The sequence below is a fragment of the Cnephaeus nilssonii genome (assembly GCF_951640355.1).
Source record: "Cnephaeus nilssonii genome assembly, chromosome: 9".
In the NCBI taxonomy this organism is placed as follows: Eukaryota; Metazoa; Chordata; class Mammalia; order Chiroptera; family Vespertilionidae; genus Cnephaeus; species Cnephaeus nilssonii.
In genome coordinates this window covers 366673-386150 of record NC_137080.1, presented here as the reverse complement: position 1 = coordinate 386150, position 19478 = coordinate 366673, and the positions used below count along the sequence as shown (strand labels likewise).

Sequence of the window (19478 nt, the reverse complement as noted above, 5' to 3'; positions counted from 1 at the left end):
TCGCCAGCGGTGACTATCCTGCCTATCCTGATTCTCCCATGACCAAATCCTGTAGTGGTCCCCATGGTAGGCCAGAAACAATAAAGACTAGGAAAACTTCGTAAAAATAATAGTAACTTTCAGGCTAGTGGAGGAATAATTATTTCAAATGAAATTGCCTAATACTTCCCTCTGAATCTCTGAAGACAGCCAAGATACTACGGAATAAAAAACCTTTTGGAAGATGAACTATTTCTCTACCTGAAGCTGGTTCCCCGGGTAAGAGTCGCTTACAGGAGAAATGAGTCAACTTGCAGATTCTAAGCACATAGTTCGTTTCAAAAATCTTTTATTGGCATAAAAATGAGAATTGGAAATAAGTTGGCACCAAATAATTCACTTAAATGCATATTACAATATTGGGGTCAAGAAACTATTTTATCCCTCTTTGCTGTTTTTCCCCCTTCTGCCCACTTTCCTGGGTGTTGGGGGAGCTCGCTGACAACAGTCACAAATCCAGCGACCTAGGAGAAAAATTGCTAGTTAATAGAGATTGAAAACTTTTTTAGGACTGAATTGTAAACCCATCACTAATGCTGCTCCTCTGGACTTGTGGGAAGAAGGGCACTACTGAGTTCCTTAACTTACGGAGAAAAATGTAAACTCTGAAGATAATCAGTGTAACCAGCCAAGTGACATGCGGGGGGCGGGGGGCGTGGGCAGAGCAATGCTATGAAGTGCTAGGAACCTGTAGAAGATCCTCATCCTTTTTGAAACCCAGCACTACAGGCTCAGAAGTTCAGCAACTGACCCCGTAACATAGACCTGTTAGGTCTCGCCTGTTTCCAGCCCTTTCTCTGCTGCTCGCTGGCAGCTGTGTCTTAGCATCCTCTCTGGTCCTGGGGGGCCAGGGCTAGGCGGACACAGGCCGAGTGTCTGACAGCACGGCGACCAGCTGCCCTGGGGACCTGTCTGAATTACGGCAGGACTTCAGGTAGTTGTTTAAGTTGCTTGCTTCTTAGTGATCCCCGGGAAGCGTAGTTCTGGGCATTCTTTCTTACAGCATCATACACAGTGTCAACTATGCAAGTAAGGTCTGACATTGCACAATTATGTGTGGAATGTTACAGTCCAGACACTGGGATGTATCCTTCAATTCTGTGTTCATTCTAAAGTTACCTGGATTGTTATGCTGCCTCAGTTGATAGAAATCTGGACTAACATGTCCAAAGGCATAGGAATCATTTTGTTAACTTTCTGTGTCCATGACATGAAAATAAAATCAAGGCTTTGAAATAAAGGGAGGCTGTTGCTTCAGCTATTTTAGTAGAAAAACAGTGGCTCGTTCTATACACTGAGCTCTACACCAAACATGGACTAGTCACCCTGACACCACGCGTGTCCTTGGCTGGGAGGGCCGGGCACGGACAGCAGGTGGACGTGCCCGGGGGGGGGGGGGGGGGGTTCACACCACAGGCCCGCATGTCACTGGTGTGTGTGCCGCCTTTCAAGTCAGGGCTGGGAGAAACCCCTCGAAGGGGCCGGCCTTCCGTTCGTGGTCTTTACCTGATGGGATAGCACTGAGGCCCACACAAAACGTGTGGTAGCCTCTGTCACACACATCACAGAACATCATTTCCTCTTCATGGTGGGGCTGTCCACATATAATGCAAGTTTTACATTCCATACACTGCCAGGGGTAGGTCTTAATCATAGAAACAAGCTCCATGGTCATATCCAGGCAAGAAGGATGGCCTAAATCAAAATCAGTATTAGTAGAATTCACCAGTTCACAAGGGAATGTTTCACTTAAAACGGCATAATAAAGTGCTAGTTGCTTTGTGATTTCTCAAGAATGGCTACGATGGTTAAGATCGTCAAAGAGAAATGAAAATGCAGAGCTGAAGAAAATGCATGGACTTAATCTACACCTTACTAATTACCCTTTAATACTTGACAATTCTCTGGTGCAAGTCTAGCTGACAACTAAACAAATAGGTGGTTAAAGCATCAAGTAGACAGGCGGTACTTACCACTGTTCTCACACTGGGAGCAGTGTATAAGAGGTTCAGCCTTCCCTTTCTTGTTGGACTCCTTACCCTTCAGACAAATTCCACATAGAGCATTGGGAATGACCTTTGGCTGGAAGGGTAGAAGAGGGCTATAAATTCATGCCAGAAGAACCTGCTATGGGTTCAAAAGGAATTCTGTCACTGTATTGCCTTAACTTTATTTTGGTGACTCGCTACCGAGGACCTTTTTCAAAGACATGACTAAGCCTCAGGTTTCATCTTAAACTGTCAGTGGGGGTCCCGCGTCAGGACTCCTAGGGCCTTCTACGCCCTGTACAGCAAACCAGAGGGAGACTAAAACCACGCCCAGAGGCACTATTCACCGAGGAGGAAACCAAGTTCCCCGTGGCCCTTCCCACTCAGCCAGGCTCACTGTAGAGGAGAATCAAGTGTGAGCAGCTTATGCACTAGTTTTGTTTAAACACATTTGCCAAAGTTGTAAAACTGCATCTATAAAATCTAAGTTACAAAACCAAGGTTTTAACATTTTTTTATTGAAAGACAGCTCATGCAGACCATCGTGTGCACAAATGTTTGTGGAAAACCAAGTTGTGAGATTATTTCCTTTGTACATCTAATAAATAATAAAGGAGCCCACACTTAGGGACAAAGCATTCAGTATCTATAATAATAACAGGGTAATATGCTAATTAGACCGGACATCTTCTGGATGTCATTCCAGACGTCCTTCCTGACGAAGCCGGGGCCAGAGGGAAGCCGGTGCCGGCAGCTGGGGGAAGGAAGGCCTACTCTTGCACGAATTTTCATGCATCGGGCCTCTAGTAAGATATAAAACAAGTTTTCAGACAAGAAAATAATTATCACTTAAAAGAAACACACAGACACCCTTATATTTTGAGCACATTCACTTCTCATATCAGAAGCACACTCAATCCAGGGAAGGCATTTGGGCTTTAAAAGAATCGGCGGCCCCGGGAGCGTCAGAGCAGGGCACTGCGCCCGACACCACCGGTGGGAGACGCTGTGCGCAGCCTGGGCGGGGAACGAGGCGCACTCGCACTCGATGGCAGGTAAGCGACGGGAGAAAAGGAAGAGGCAATATGGCCAAGTGCCTATGGGGCACACCCATGTATGTACATGGGAGGAAAATTATTTTAAATAGGATCATTAAATTTCTGCTTTTCTCCAGCCCAGCCAGATGCGTCTTGCATTTCCCTAAGTGACTGAGCCACAGAGAAGCCCCACAGAACTCCGACTCTGCATTTAGGGTTCCGTCTTTGGCACGGCTCACTGCTACCTTCAAGCCTGTTCACCTATGCAGTTTGTTCTGAATTTACATTATTTAAGCGTTTTCACTTTTCAAATTGTCTTTCTTTGCAAAAGATGACAGAGGCATTCAAAAATAATTTTTGTCTTATTTATTTTAAAAAGTCAACCTTATACATAAATATAATAAAAACAGTAACTCTAAACAATCACAAATAGCTCTACAAAATAATAAATATGGAAGTAAAACATACATATAAAACTTGACCGTTAACTAGCCTACACCTCCTGTGCATCTTTATACCCTGCTCCCCCAGCGAGGGTCCTGTCACAGGCTCGCACCTCTCGGCCTTGCATGTGGCGCCCTCTGTGGTCACGGCTACATTCTAAGCATCCGGCTCTCAGTCTCCCCTGCTTCCGTGAAAACAGCCAGGAAGTGCACCCAGGACCAAGTGCAGGTTCAGTTACGGTCAGACTGTCACTGCCGTAATATACAGCAGCCAGCAACCCCTCAATCTACCAAGGGAAGAACCACCGTGGGCTCCGCCACCGGCACTGACTGTGAAAGCTACGCTTATTTACCACTCGCAGTTCAGGCCAGACACTGCGCTCGACGGGCCCTGGTGGCGCTAGTCCAGGACGGAGCCCCTCACGGGAGACCCTTCACAACGTCGAGAGGCTAGTCATTCACATTCTAGATCAATTCAAGTTCCACCATCATTGAAATACACATGAAGCACCTATGATACAAGGGACACCAAGAAAATCCTAGGTTTAACTTCTGAGCTCAAAATCATGGATGTTAAACCCTTACATTTTCCTTACCCGACAGTCTTCATCTTGAAAACAGAGACAGGGGTGGAGGGAGAGGAAGGGGAGGAGATGGGGGGTGGGGTGGGGAGCACACGAGAGGGCGCTTCCAGCATTTTCTGAGATGCTGCCAGGCTCAGCATAGAAACGCTGGGTTCCCTCAGCCTCGCAGGCTGTCAGAGGCCAGTGTCTATGCCAGGACTGGGCCCGGCGACGCAGTCGCTAGCTGGGAGGCGTCTCAGTGACTGGATTCAGGGGAGCAGGACGGGTAGTGGGCAGAGCCCCCGAAGAGCAATGAACAGAACACCCCGGGCATGTCTGACGATAAGTCGGTTCTACTGCAACTACCGCCACCTCAGCTTCACCGACAGGAAAATTAACACTCGTCCCAACAGCGCTCAGCACGCCAACGCAGAGGCTCACGACACCTGTTCTCCTGCCTCAACAGTAACCGAGGGCGAGCGAGGCCTTCACGGGGCACTAGCAGGGTTTAATCTGTACGTGTAACGTGGGCTGAGTCCCAGCACGTGCGCTTTCATCTCGGGTTAACGTGACCTGAACACTGTCCTACGTGTGAAGGGCAAGCATGAGTGACTGTGATCAAGCAAGACATCAGGTGCATTTAAACGTTTACATCCATGACCTTCGGCTTGACGCATCCTAATATGCAGGCACATCTTGGCTTAATACTTTTCATAGAGGTTAACTTTTCATAAACGTGTTCACATCAGGGCATCGAGTCCAAACACTGGCTGTCCCAGACTGTGAAACGCTGACGCGGTTCCGTCCGGAGACCCCGTGCGTGTTCCGCAGCCAGGCTCCCGCGAGTACACCGACGGAGGCGACTGTGTCCTCCCACGGTCAGCCACGACAGCACGCGTCTCCATTCCAGGTCCACCAACGCCCCGCCCCGCCCCGCCCCCGGCCACGATCCCCGTGCACTGACAGTCTCCGTCCACGGCCAGCACGCTCATGGCCATTCCCCAGCCCACAGCCCACGTGTGGCGCCGGCACGCTAACTTCCCAAACTTAATCTTTGGAGTTCATTTGCTTTTAGTGATTTAAGCGCTAACTTAAACCTTTAGTTTAAAAATGATATAAGCTATCTATGTGAATACAAGTATAAAAATCACGCAGCCACTGCCTGCCAGCAGCCCGGAAGCCAGCCCTGCTGGGTGACGCTGAAGTGTCTGCCCGAGGCTGAAACAACACGAGTGTGTGAGCTGATTACACAAAGGCATTTTCTAACTAAGTGTGGATACACTGCTCGGAGTCGCCTCTCGCTTCAGGGGAAGGCCGCGTGCGGAGCGTCGGGCCGCCGCGGGCCGAGGCTGGGGCTCCTGGGACCCGCTCTTCTCCCTCCAGTCCCAGTTCTGACTCAGGACAGCGCTACAATTCTACTCGGCAAAATTCCTCACCACCGCACTCCCACAGCCTTCAAAACACCTTCCTAACCACAGTACACGGCATATCCCGACACATTCCAGACCCAAACAACTGTGTATCTTACTATCACCACCCGAAACATGAAACTGCAGCTACCCCCGTGGGCGGTTTCCTGAATCCCCACCCACAAACCGCCTGACCCTCCGAAGGGAGGGAGACATGGCGGAAATGACACAAACAGGATCGCCGACAGGCTGCTACCTTACCCTGAGCGGCCAGACCAAGAACTCAACAGGCATACGGAGCCGGCTGCCGCAGGAAACACGGCTCTGCAGGCTCCTGCCCGCGAGGCCAACACCACGACCGTACAGTCTCACCACCTCCCGTCGGCGCCGGCGGACCCTGCGGGGCTGAACCATCGGGCACGGCGGGCCTTCCTCGACGGAGGCCTGCGCGGTGCCCCTTCTCCTACCTACGAGGGGTCGCACGATGTCCGAGTTACGGCCTTGACTCCGAGGAAACAAAGTGTAAAGTTCTGCCTAGAAAATAATTTTTTAAAAACCCATACTTGCCTGCTTATTATTTAAAAGCAAAAAAGATTCTCTGATAAGCTGTACACATACAGAAAACAGAAGCTAAACCACAGCCAAAGTGACAGGAAGCCACCAGGAGACAGAGCCGACAGGAGGAGCGGACAGCACAGGCCAGAGGGCGAGCGCGGCGGCGGCAGTGGCTCCACCACGCGGAGGTTCAAAGGCAAACATTTCGGGGAGAGGCTGGTCGGGAAGGAAGCTGGTCAGGGGCTTTTCTCTTCTACCTTGTACCCAGGGGCGGACTTGGACAGCACCGAGCGCTTGGCAGCGTCCTTCCTCGGGGTGGCCGCCTTGTCCTTGGGCCGCGGTCTCCCCGGGAGAGGCTCCTCCTGGCTGTCGGGAAGGCCTTCGCCCTCGGACACGTTGCCGGAGGAGCTGTCCTGCGGGGCAAAGGCACATTCCTTGGAATTCACACAGGTTTGAGGGAACTGTGAGAACCACAGAACACAGTCCAACAATCGTTAGTGTTCCGTCGACTTAAAAATAAAAAGATAATTCTAAACATAAGCAACGCTGCCTGGTGGAGACTCACAATGAGCCAAGGCCAGAGTCACGCACCTGTCTCCTCAGCACGTCTCCACAGGGACAGCACCTCCTCATTTCATGCAAAAGTATCGCTTAGAAAAGAAACTTCTAGACACGCACGGGCATTCTCTGAGGGACAGGGTCACGGAGCGAGCTCAGCCCGCACACACGTGGCTTCTGGCAGAGGCGCAGGGCCAGGTCACCGACAGGGTTTCGATGCTCCAAGTTTAGGAGTTCAGTATCTGATCACTTAATTCACTTTTTAACTTAATACTTTCTGCTTAAAGTGGCAATGCCACGTTCATATAAACTACGAAACTGGGAATTAAAACACCACGTCGGCACGCGCAGACACCAGTCACTCACAACACACGGACCTGGTTTTACAAAACTACTGGATGGCACTGTGTGCACGTGTGTGGACGTGTGCATTTCGTCACATTGTTCTCTGGACTGCGCGTCTATCATGTAAGTGTACACACTCCGCCACTGGGAACGAGATGCTTCTCTCATTTCCACAATAAAAAATACTATTCACACGCCAATGGACATCTGTTTTCTAATTAAATTTTGTCAGCATCTGCCCAGGGCCTTTGGGTAGTTTAGTGTATTTGCGATGGATCGCATGCTGCGGAAGTTGTCGATCTTGGCATCACGGTCGCTGTGCCCTCCGAAATGCTGGATTACTTACACCCCCACTAGCAGCGTGGTCGAGAGTCCACGAGGCGTGCCCTCGCCAGACGGCGCGACAGGAGGAGGGGAGTCCCTGCGCTAACCGGGCGGCCTCCTCTTTGTGAACACGGTTGGTCGCTAACCGTGTTTCAGCGGCCACTGCCCGCCGAACGGCAGCACCTGCCAGGCCCGGGCCGCGGAGCAGCAGGGAGGAGTAAAGTCGGAACCTGTCCTTCGCTCCACAGCACGCCCACTGCCCCACGGACCTGCCAAGGCCCTTTGCTGGGAAAAAACTCTCCCAGGAAAACCTACCAGCATAACACGTGGCCCGGAACCGTAGCCCTGCCCTAAAGGAGCCTGGAATGACACTCAGGCAACAGGAACTCCGGGAAGGGCTCCCGCACCAGGCGGCAGTGCGGCTGTCACCGGGTGAGGCACCCCGGCCTGCGCTGCTGTGGCAACAAGGGCCACGGTAACACGGACTTACAGAGGCCACGCCGCTCGGCTACATGCAACTGCCACTGTCAGAAAGACGACGGCGACACCCGTAGGACTTCACGTTCCAAGGGAGAGGACACGCCTCCCCAGGGCAGAGGTTCTCACCGAAGTGCCCTTGTTCCTCCTCTTCTCGTCACCTCGCCCGTCCTCGGCGTCGTCCGAGTCGCCGTCGCTGTCGAGCGCGGGGAGTTCCGGGTCCAGCGGCGGCTCGTAAAGGGCCGTGTTCAAGGGCAAGTAGCGCAGCTCATCGGGCGAGTACCTGGAGGCAAGATGCTCAGGTCCCTTCCCTGTGAACGGGAACGGCTCCCCTTCGAGCTGTGAAGAGAGCCTGAATCTTCAACGAACCCCAATGCTTGTGAAAAGGATTAGCGGAAATAAATAAGACTTCCTTTTGATGACCAAGGAGGGACAATAAATAAAAAACAACATGTGTCCCCCAGACTGAGTGTAAAACATGCACTAATTCTTAATTCCCAAACGATGCCTCCTTCATCCTCAGCCCCAAATACAGCAAAACGACAGTGCCAGCAGGCAGGGGGGACTGCAGCAACACGGATCCTACAGACCCCCCCGCCCCAGGCCCGTGAGCTCTCCATTCCACACGCAGAGCGGACACGGAGGGTGAGCGAACCAGCCCGTGTGAGTCGTGGCAGTGCCTGGTCCATGATACCAACTAAGAAAGCATGCAGGCCCAGCCAGTGCACTCAGTGGTTGAGCGTCGACCTATGAACCAGGTCAGGGTATGATTCTCGGTCAGGGCACATGCCCGGGTTGTGGGCTCGATCCCCAGTGGGGGCGTGCAGGAGGCAGCCGATCAATGCTTCTCTCTCTTACCGATGTTTCTCTCTCCCTTTCCCTCTCCCTCTCCCTCTCTGAAATCAATGAAATAAAATAAAAAGGAAAAAAAAGAAAAACTTTCAGCAGCAAGTCACGTGAAGCGATTTGTGAAGCCCGTTCTAGGAAACGGAGTCTCCACTTCACCTGAACGGGGTGGGACGGCACAGCCAGCTGACCGCACACCCGGTGGGCGCTCCCTTCGCTCGGCAGCGGGCACCGCACCAGCCTCCCCCTCAACTAAGACATCACACCCAAAGCACACAGCTTGGTACCCAGAAGTTTTTAAACGTTTTGCTGACCCACGATTTAAATGTGACTTGCAACAGCACTGTCCTACCGTCTATTTAAACACCACTCTCCAATGCACCTTCTCGGTCCTAAAGAAACGGGCCTAAAGCCGAAGGAGAGGCCGAGGTCTGACGCACGTCCCTGTCAGTGCTGGTCCTGGTCACACCCAGGCAGGGAGGGAGATGCAGTGGAGAGGGGCCAGGGCAGGGGTGTGGCTGCAGCCGGGGCGTCCCCGCCCCGCTTGCCCTGGGCAGGCCAACCCCTGGCTTCTCCGACTTTATCTGCACGTGGCCCGGAGGCCGCTGAGAGAGGAGCCCCAGGTCGGGGCTGTGCCCGCGCCTGCCTTCCCCTCACTTGCTCGTGACTGCAGTGCTGCGGGGCATGCACACGCTCCGGGGAGCCTGCCCACAGAGCAGGAAGTGCGCAGGAGCAGATGCTCCGCCTGAAAGCAAACCCTGGCCGAAGGGAGTTCCCACCAGACCCCGGAGTCAGAGCCCGGACACGGACCTGGGACAGCGCATGGGAGGTGAGAGCGAGCCGAGCAGGGGCCGCCAGGGGTCTGCGGTCCCCCAGCATCCCATGCACACGGTCAGGAACCACTGCCCACCTTTTGTAATACTCCTGGAACTGCCCGGGGATGAGGGCCACCGGGTAGGAGCTGACCTTGGTCCGCTCTGTCGGTAACACCTTGTACTTCCCTTGAGGCACCTGGATGACCTGGGGGCGGGAAGAGCAACACAAACCTGAGCCCAGGCCAGGACCCAGGCCAAGGAAAAGGCCCTGGCCGCCGCCTCCCCGAAGCCACACCAGAAGGCGCATGAGGAGCTCCGCCGGGGCACCATGGTGTCTCCCGTTCTGCGGGGGCTCGTCCCTCTCCTGCGGCCGCTCCGCTCCCCCTCAGCCCCACTCCCAAGGAAAGGCACCCCCCACTTCACAGCCCTATGGCCCGGCAGCACCCAACCTCTGCAGCTCAACGTCCTGGACTGTGAGATGGAAGTGACACCACTTCCAACCTCTCCGACAGTGCGAGCTCAGCGAACTGATACGGAACTCTGACAACCACCCTCAGAGCACACAGGACGCATCAGTCCCCTCAGCAGAATGTACTCCACACGGCAAAGACACTGCACACGGCACACACACGCACATGTGTGCACAAGCACACACATGCTGTCAAATATCCACATGCATGCACATACATACATGCAGACACACATGCATGTGCACATGCACACAAGCATGCACACACCACAGAAACGTACACGCGCGCATGCACACACGTAGTCACACCCATACGCACGTGTGTACACATGCATACATGTACGCACACGTGCACACAAACGCACGCACACGCGTAACCTTAGCATCATCAGGCCATCCTTAACAATGACAGCCTAAGTTCTGGGGAGAAAAGGACCGGCTGCTGGCACAGAATGTGGCAGGGCTAAGCAGGGACGGAGGCCCAGCAGCAGCCATAGGAAGCGAGGTGCAGGGCTGGGAGGGCTCCTACGTGTGTCTGTAAGTCAAAGTACGCCCTCCGCTCCTCCATGCGCTCCCGGTTCAGGTTGCTGTTGAACTCCGCGGCTTTCTTGGCGGCTTTCTTAATATACTCGGGCACTTTGCTGGCTTCGACCTTCTGCGTGTTCTGCTGCTGCATTTGCTGAAATGAAAACATTGCAGCTGGAAGTCACATGTAACTTTACCACGTGTCATCCTCCCCAGACCAGCAAACGACGCCAGTCACCTCGATACTCACAGAATACTCTTTATAGTGGTCCGTGATGCGCTGGCGTTCTTTCTCTTGCAGAATAACTGAATACTCAGCATGTTTTGCTGGATATTCTTTAATCATTAAGTCAATAACTTCATCACTGCGTAATGCTGTTAAACCTGTTTTAAACCAAAAACAGGTTAAGAAAACCAATTAAGACTAAATGAGCAAAACCACTTTTTAAAACGTGCTTCTCATTCAAACTACTCTACAAATACACGGCTTCCATCAATCAAGCAAAACATTTCAACACATCTGAGAAAAATAAAGGTAAATTCATAATATAAAGTCAAACAATTAAAGAGAAATAAATTACCAACGTTGCCAAGGCAAAAAAGTCAATTTCTCTGCCAAATGTTCCTTTTGTAAGATCTTACGTTCTATAAACATATATCCCTTTACTAGAACAATGGCTAAATGACCATGTATACTAACGAGTGGCAATAACATAGGATGTCAGGTGAAAAAAACCTAAGAATTTTCAATATATTACAGTTCTTAGTCTCCAAATTTGATCAACTAAATTTCAGCAAACGCACTGGCACACAACACAAGTCATACAGGCAATTTCCAAAACTCACAGCACCAGATTACAACTGGCGAGATAACGTCCTCGGTTTGGATTAAAGGTAGCCATGCTGCATTAAAACATCTGTAAAAGGGAAGTTACAAGCAAAGCATGGAGGTAGCTATTCGGAACTAAAAATAGAACGAAATGTGCCTTTTAAGAGAGATGGATCAATGCTTCTAAAAAGCACTGAACAAATCTTGCACATGAAACACACACGCTTTAACACGTATGTGACTGCTATTAGAAAACGGTACTGTTACCAAATACACCATTCTCCTTTTTATTGTAACAGTAACCAAAAATAAAGTAAATAATTGGGCATTAATATAATTCAATGTGTTTTATTAATGTTGTAAGATATTTTAGGAAGAAAGATAGACCCTCAGCCAATATCACCCCATAAACATGCCGCTTCCGTTACCTAGGGTGCACTGCGTCTCCGTGATGACGTTGAGCTCTCGCAGGTAGAGTTTCTCCTTATGGGACAAGTCCCGGCGCTCTAAATCTCCAGAGAAAATAGCGACAAAGGACTGTTAAAAGTAGTTGTTTGCATGTGTCACATGGTGCATTTGCAACATTTCTAAAAGCTAAAAACTTTTTTAAATTATTAAAAAGTTAAAATACTCAAAGACTTTAAAAAGTACTTCATATTATATATTCCAAGTATGATGAACGAGAATACACAGGAACAATCTTTAAATTCAAGGAATAAAATTTAAAATGAAACTCAAAACGGAATAACTCAAAGCAAGAAGGGCACCCGCAGTCCCGTTAAAACCGCTGACGGACAGCCCTGCTCGATGCAGACCCTGCGCGAGTTCGCAGCCGCCTCCTTCCTCGGGCTGAGAAGCAACGGGCAAGAACCAAAGCCCTTGGCTCGTGTCGCGATAAAATCATTTTTCTAAAAGTTTCCCCAGGAAATGCATCGTCCTCATTTTGCTTTTAAATCATGTAGAAGGCAAAGGAACAAACTGCCGTACAGAGCAATGCTGGAGGCCGGAGGTGAATGCGATCGGCCAGCGAGGAACACACACACGGACAATCCTCACTCAGCCTGACAAAGACATCCCCATTCGCTGCGAGTCAGATGCACCTGTTACGGGAACCGAGACGTGGTACCTGGGTACTTCCGCTTGAAGGAGGTCACGCCCAGGTACTCGCTGACCTGCTCCTGCAGCATGCAGTACTCCCCCGTCTCATCGGGCGGCCATTTGTACTCGATCAAGTTTTCTGCTGGGTAGTAGCTAAAGCTAGACACAGATATACATTATGCTTACATGTGGCTTCTATTCAATGTTATTTTTAAGGTTACTTATTTTTTTTTGCCTGGCCCATGTGGCTCAGTGGTTGAGCACTGACCTATGAACCAGGAGGTGATGGTTCGATTGCTTCCTGCTCAGGGCACAGGCCCGGGTTGAGGGCTCGAGCCCCAGTAGGGGGCGTGCAGGAGGCAGCCGGTCAATGATTCTCTCTCATCACTGATGTTTCTTTTCTATCTCTCTCTCCCTCTTCCTCTGAAATCAATAAAAATATATTTAAAACAAAAAAGAAACATCAATCGACTGCCTCCTGCACCCCCCCCCCCCCACTGGAATAGAGCCCTAAATCCTGGGCATGTGCCCTGAACTGGAATCAAACCCGCAACCTTGCGGTGCACAGGATGATGCCCAACCAACTGAGCCACACCAAACAGGACTGAAAAACTATTTCAATTATTTAATTCTCAGTCGTCTATAACATTGCAATACAAAGGCATTCCCAGGGTTTCGTACGTTATCACGGGACATCACGCAGCAGGTGGAGGGAAAGGAAGCCGCCAAAACGAAAGGGCGACGGGAACGCTCCTCTCTGCACACCACCGAGAACCCAGCCTCAGAGAGCGTGAAGGCCACGCAGGGTGGGGGCACCCGTCCCGGATTCCTTCGCGTGAGCCTGACGCCTCGGCTGCTGTTTCATCCACTCGAGATGTGAGGTGTCTCAAGAAGCTGAGAAAGCAGGACCCCGAAAGCCTATTTCCCAATAAACTGAACTATAAACCAGAACTATCGGTTCTCATTTGACTCCACAAATCCAGAGGCAAGACTGGACCTCGTCTGCGGGGCAGGGCCCTGCGGATCAGCCCCCACCTGAACGGCAGGCAACAGCCTCCTGGACTCAGGCCGACCCGACCTCTGAATCTCATCAGCGGGGACCAGGGGCAGGAGGGGACAGGACGTCAGGCATCAATCCAACAAAAAGAAATGAACAGAAAGAACATTTCTCCAAGATGGTGCTGGGAAACGGGATATTGGGATGAAAAAATATAAAATTGACCCTTACCTCATATTACATACAAAAATTACTTCAACAAATGGATCAACAACCTAAATATAAGAACTAAAACTAGAAAACTCTTGGAAGTAAACATAGGGAGTAAATGTTCACGATCACAGACTTAGCAATAGATTCTAGATGTGATACTAACAACACAGCAAAAAAAAAAAAAAGATAACGAGGAATTTGGCAAAATTTAAAAACTTGTGCATGAAAGAAAATAATCGACAGAATGAAAAGACAGCCCACAAAATGAGAGAAAATATTTGCAAATCGTGTACCTGATAAGGGATTAATATCCAGAATATATAAAAAACTGCAACTCAACAACAAAAAAACAGCAATCCAATTTTAAAATGGGCAAAAAACTTGAATAGACATTTCTCCAAAGATATACAATAGGGTTTTTTAATAAGCACATGAAATGATGCTCAACATCATTAGTCATTATGGAAGTTCAAATCAAAATCGCAATGAGATACCACTTCGTGGCTTTAAAATTGCTATTCAAAAAAAATGCCAGAAAATAACTGTGGACCCTGAGAAAGACACCTACGAAGAAGGGCTCCTGGTGGCTTACCTGGGCTTAAATTAAAAAACATAAAACAAATTCAAGAGCCTGGCAGCCATGTCTGCACAGGGCCTCTCCTGCAAACCCCACATCAGGAGGAGCCTGCACGGAGCTGCCTGCCGGGTCCTGCGCCTGAGCCAGCCCTTCGGAAGGTTTCCTGGAATCCCATTTCAACCAATAGGACGGAGGCTTTCTCCGTCCGTCCTAGCGGGACAGCTATATCCATCACCTTCTTCACCCACCAGTCAGAGCACCTCTGGTTCTGCCCAGTCAGGACAGTGACTTCTGGCCCAATCAATCTGTAAGGATTTGGAGCCCTCATTTACCTGAGGACAGACCAACCAGGGACTAGGGCTGGGAATTCCGTCTCCATAAGCCAGCTTCCCTCTGCCTCAAGCTGCCACCTAAGACTGAGAACTGCGTTTCCCCCACTGCGTGGTTTCCTGGAGGGGAGCCTGGTCCCAGGGCGGCTGTTTGCACTGAATGACGTTTCCTTCGCTGCACCCCAAATTGGGAATTCCTATTGGCATGGAATTGACACCAACAACCTTCGGCTGACATACACAGATAAGGACAGAAAGCGGGAAACTGTGTAAACTCTCGGTAGGCATGTGAAATGGTGCAGCTCCTGTGGAAAACGTAAGTTACCGTGTAAGCTAACGGACTAGAAAACAGAACTCGGAGCAGGTACCTATACACCAGTGTTCACAGCAACATGATTGCAACAAAAGGCGGGACGAACCCCGTGCCCATCGCTGGATGGATGGATGAGCAGGCCTGGTACCTCCACACAACACAGTGTAAGTCAGCCTTAAAGAGAAGAGAGTCTAACACCTGCTGCCACATGGGTGAGCTTTGAGGACACGAGCCAGACACAAAACGAATATCGTCTAATTCCTCTTCCACCAGGTGCCTCAGGTAAGCACATGCACGACGACACTGCTGGCTGCCAGGGGCTGGGGAAGCAGGAGTGAGAATTCTTAGTGCCTGCTGGTCATGGAGTTTCTGCTTTTGGTAGTGAAAACGTTTTGGAAATGGGTGGTGGTGATGGCTATACAACACTAGGAATGTAATTAATGCCACCGAACTATACACTTTAAAATAGTTTAAATGGTGAATTTTGCCAAAACCGGTTTGGCTCAGTGGATAGAGCGTCGGCCTGCAGACTGAAGGGTCCCAGGTTCGATTCCGGTCAAGGGCATGTACCTTGGTTGCGGGCACATCCCTGGTAGGGAGTGTGCAGGAGGCAGCTGGTCGATGTTTCTCTCTCATCGATGTTTCTAGCTCTCTATCCCTCTCCCTTCCTCTCTGTAAAAAATCAATAAAATATATTTTTAAAAAATAAAATAAAATAGTTTAAATGGTGAATTTTATGTGCATTTTACCAAATTAAAAAAAAATTGCACGGAGAACAAAAACCACTTTGGTGTCACCCTGTAAACATGACAGAACATACTCTGCAATGTTTGAGCAGACCTTTGCCAGGGCTGGGGGAGGAGGAGAGAGCGCACGCAGGGAGGAGAAGCACACCACAGAACTGTTACCGCGCCGGAGGGGACCGTACCCGAGGTCCTGGCTGGAGGTCTCACAGCTCCTGGAACTGTCTCCGGAGCCCATCCGCCTCCTTTTGGGGGGCTGGGTCCCGTCATTGGAGTTGTCTTCATTGTCATCCTAAACATTTCAAAGATTAAACAAATAGTCAGAGAGCAAATAATAAGGAAGAAAGGTACTTCCCAGAATTGTTAAAAGACGCAAAGACTTTCGAAGGACAACTGGTTACACAAATATTAACTTTCTATTATAATTTAAAAGAGGCCCAGAATGTGGCATGGGCAAGACCTGGAAAAAGCTAAAACTGATCAATACAATTTAAAACAAAACAAAAACACAACCTTTCAATTTACCCATAAATCTAAATCTACTTTTGCTTTCTTACCAACTGAGTTACAACCAAGGTTAAAATGCCTTCTAGTTTAAATAAACACATGAAATTGCTATGATACTCAAAATTCAAGCAAGCCTCCTATCCCAGCTAAAAGTAAAGTATACGGATCATTTAGTGTTCAATTCAAATTACAGCTGGTTTACAGGACTGTATTAATTGGCTGATTTAGGTCCTTATATCTCAGAGGACACACAACGACTAAAAAGAGGTTACTAGCCCTGTTAATTTTCTTCTTACGTTGCAAAAATTTAGCAAAAACATCTATATATATATATATATATATATATATATATATATATATATATATATAATAAAAGGCTACCCAGAACCAGACTCAGAACCAGAGAGGAGGGAGCCCGATTCCTCGTGGGGCCGCACACTCCACCTTCGGCCGTGGGTTATGTTGAGAAAGGGCGAATAGCGACATTAAAATCTTTCTTCTAATTAATTTCCTTTCAATGTGCACAAATCCATGCACCGGGCCACCAGTTACCTGATAAGAGCCATCACTCTATATAGCATCTCCCTCCCCACACAAAAAAAGAGGCTTAAACAAATTTGACATCATCCATTATGTGACTAGAGGCCTGGTGCATGAAATTCGTGCACTGGGGGGCGAGGGGAGATCCCTCAGCCTGGCCTGTGCCCTCAAGCCGTCAGTCGGACATCCTTAGCCTTGCTGTGGAGGCGGGAGAGGCTCCCACCACCGCCGCTGCGCTCGCCAGACGTGAGCCCAGCTTCTGGCTGAGTGGCAGTCCCACTGTGGGAGCACACTGACCACCAGGGGGCAGCGCCTGCATTGAGTGTCTGCCCCCTGGTGGTCAGTGCACATCATAGCGACCGGTAGTTCCGCCATCTCGTCGATTTGCATATTAGCCTCTTATTATATAGGATAATACCAAGGCTGTAAGTTGGATCATTACATTAAGAAAATGAATGAGGTATCAAATGTCAGGAAATTTACTTACATATTAGCTAAAGCTTAATAAATAGAAGACTTAAAATATATTTTAAAACCTTGGCAATGTAGCTTTCTACGACTAATATTGTTTTGTGAAATACCGTGCTCCTCTCGCTACGTATTAAAGGAAAGGAACCCTGCGGAAGACTGCGAGGAGGTAGTGAGGGCTCTGGTCAGGCAGCCAAGGCCGGGCTGCTGGGAGCTGTGGACACGGCCCTGCACACGCTGAGTGGTTCTCTCTGAGCCACTCCTTCTGTGCGAGCCCGAGACAACAGCGCCTGTGTTACTCCGCTAACGCGAGGACTGAATTCGTTAGCACGTGGGAAGCATTTAAGAGCAAGATCTAGCAAATAACCAAGTGCCCATTAAAGTGAGTTACTAGAAGTATGCTGATAATTAGAAAGTCTCGAGTGGCCCCAGCTGTTAGGAATTTGCTCAGATTCTTTCCCAAACAGTAAATATACGGAATATTCTCCTCTCAGTTCTTCTAAAATAAGCATTCCACTGAAGAGCCCCATATAGCCTATTAAGACAGGCAACCAGGGAGGCGATGGAGGGCAGTCTAAATCTGTTCTCCAAAAAGGGACAGTTAACTGCACCATAACTGAAACATTTCATATTCAACACTTCAGGCAGAACGTCTTTAAGCATTCAAATGTCACTTTTTCTATTTTACTTATGTCTGAGGTTTTAAGGATTTTTGTGTCCATGTGTTTACATTTTCACTGGCTGAAAAATGGAAGCACTTAGGAGAGACCACAGTTAAAAATGCGATGTCCTCAGGAACGCTGAAACCCCATCTCCTGTGCAGCGTTTTGAATTCGCTGCCACAGCTACGAGGCGTGATGTGAACGGGGACGAGGCAGCCGACAGGTCCGAGGGCAGGGGCCGCGTCCCCAGCACCGCGGAGGCCATCGAGCGACGTGCGGGACCCCGACTGCACAGCGGCCCGCGAGCCACCCCGTCGGACCGGGCCCCCGCAGGGAGGTGTGCGGGCTGAGCCCCGCTCCAGGCGGGTCCCGCGGCCGGACCAGCCCGCGGCGGCCTCCCACGCGGGGCGCGGCCACTCGCGGCACCAGGAGACCCTCGGGAACGGCCCCGCCCCCTGCCCGGCCGACGCGGGCTTCCGGGGGCGCGTGCGGGGCGTCACGTCTCTCCTCCCGCCCCCGCGGCCTCAGCTCTCACTGCGGGGGTCGCGCGGCGGCCCCGCGTCACTTCCTCCGCTGCCTCGGCCTTTAAAACGCGGCGCTTTGCCCGGCTCCGCGAACCACCACGTACGGGAAGGCGCCCCGGAACCACTGGGCGGGGTCAGGCCGCGGCGTCCGCAGGAGCGCGAGGTTCAGGCCCGGCGGCACCCGGCACGCAGGCTCGTCCCGCGGTCCGTCCGTCCGCCCGCCCGCCCGCGGCCTCCGGAAACGAGCTCCCACCGCCCCGGGCGCGCGAATCGCCCGAGAGGGCGGCCGGCGTGGGTCCCCTGTGGTTCGCTGGGCCGCGGCGGGTGGCGGGTGGGGGACCCGGGCCCCTCGGTCGCCCCCGCCCGTCCCTCGCCTCCCGCCCGGCCCGCCCGAGGCCCGGCCCCGCCCGCCGCCGCCTCCTCACCTTTGGGGACTGCGCTCCAGGGGTGGCCGGGTCGCTGTCGCACGGCCGCGGGGACAGCGCTGCCCCGGGTCCGGCCGCCGCCATCAGCCCTAGCGCCCCGCGCCGCCGCCGCCTCCGCCTCCGCCGCCTCGGCCCAGCCGCCGCCGCCGCCACCACCGCCGCGCGGGCCGCCCGCCGCCCCGGCCCCGCCCCCTCCGCCCGCCCGCCGCCCGGGGGCCGGCCCCTCCCGCCGCGCGCCCCGCGGGCCAGCGCCGCCACCACCGCCATGGCCGCCGCCAGCGCCGCGCGCCCGGCTCCGCACCCGCCCAGCCCCCGCTGCCGCCGGCGCCCGCCCGGCCCTGTTCCCGCTCCCGCCCGACTCCCGCTCTCCGCGCCGCCGCCCCGGCCGCCCGCCGCCCCTCCGCCGCTGGGCCCGCAGCCGCCGCCCCGCCGCTCTGCAGCCCGAGCTCCCGCGCCGCGCACACCCCGCCGCCCGCCGCCGCTCCCCGCGATGCGCCGCCCCACCTCCCGCCGCGCCCCCGGCCCGGCCCCGCCACACGTCAGCCCCGGGGTCCCCTCCCCTCGCTCCCCTCGCTCCCCTCCCTCCGGCCCGCGTTCCCACGGCCGCCCCAGCCTGCCTTTGTTCTCTGCGGGCAGCCTGGCTCTGCTGCTCCTGAACCACCTGACAGCGACGTGCGCGCTCAGTGCATCGCAGGCCTTCCTGTTTGGAAAGTTTACCCACGTCCACCTCGATGGAGACGCAAGTCATAAAAAGTCGCTGAAATTCAACTTGCACCTCACGACTGTGTGCTGGAGCGGAACTTCTGTCAAGTGGGGAGAAGTCCGTAATCCTCAGGATGACTGAAGATTACAGCACTACT

General features: G+C 52.0%; 1 protein-coding gene across 5 annotated transcripts; it reads right to left on the bottom strand.

The window, feature by feature from the left end:
- Nucleotides 1-364: 364 nt before the first annotated feature.
- Nucleotides 365-18785, bottom strand: PHF10 (PHD finger protein 10). Of its 5 annotated transcripts, none has more exons than XM_079780055.1 (12): nucleotides 18619-18785; nucleotides 15678-15784; nucleotides 12349-12479; nucleotides 11651-11734; nucleotides 10644-10777; nucleotides 10398-10547; nucleotides 9495-9604; nucleotides 7868-8021; nucleotides 6292-6447; nucleotides 2013-2121; nucleotides 1546-1734; nucleotides 365-503 (listed from the first exon to the last, which is right to left on the bottom strand). In XM_079780055.1, exons 1-12 carry the CDS (start codon nucleotides 18700-18702, stop codon nucleotides 418-420), a joined length of 1494 nt encoding a protein of 497 aa, XP_079636181.1. In that variant the 5' UTR covers nucleotides 18703-18785; the 3' UTR covers nucleotides 365-417. The 5 variants fall into 5 exon arrangements, with proteins under 5 accessions (XP_079636181.1, XP_079636182.1, XP_079636184.1 ...); XM_079780056.1 differs by having other exon boundaries at nucleotides 11651-11728; XM_079780058.1 differs by lacking the exon at nucleotides 6292-6447.
- Between the last annotated feature and the right edge of the window lie 693 nt (nucleotides 18786-19478).

Coding starts and splice junctions, on each gene's coding strand:
- PHF10 (XM_079780055.1), bottom strand. CDS start 18,702: ATGGCGGCGGCCGGACCCGGGGCAGCGCTGTCCCCGCGGCCGTGCGAC. Junction 9,605..10,397: donor ACTTTGACTTACAGACACAC/GTAGGAGCCCTC, acceptor TCCCGCCCCCAG/GTCATCCAGGTGCCTCAAGG. Junction 2,122..6,291: donor AGTCCGCCCCTGGGTACAAG/GTAGAAGAGAAA, acceptor CTACCCTTCCAG/CCAAAGGTCATTCCCAATGC.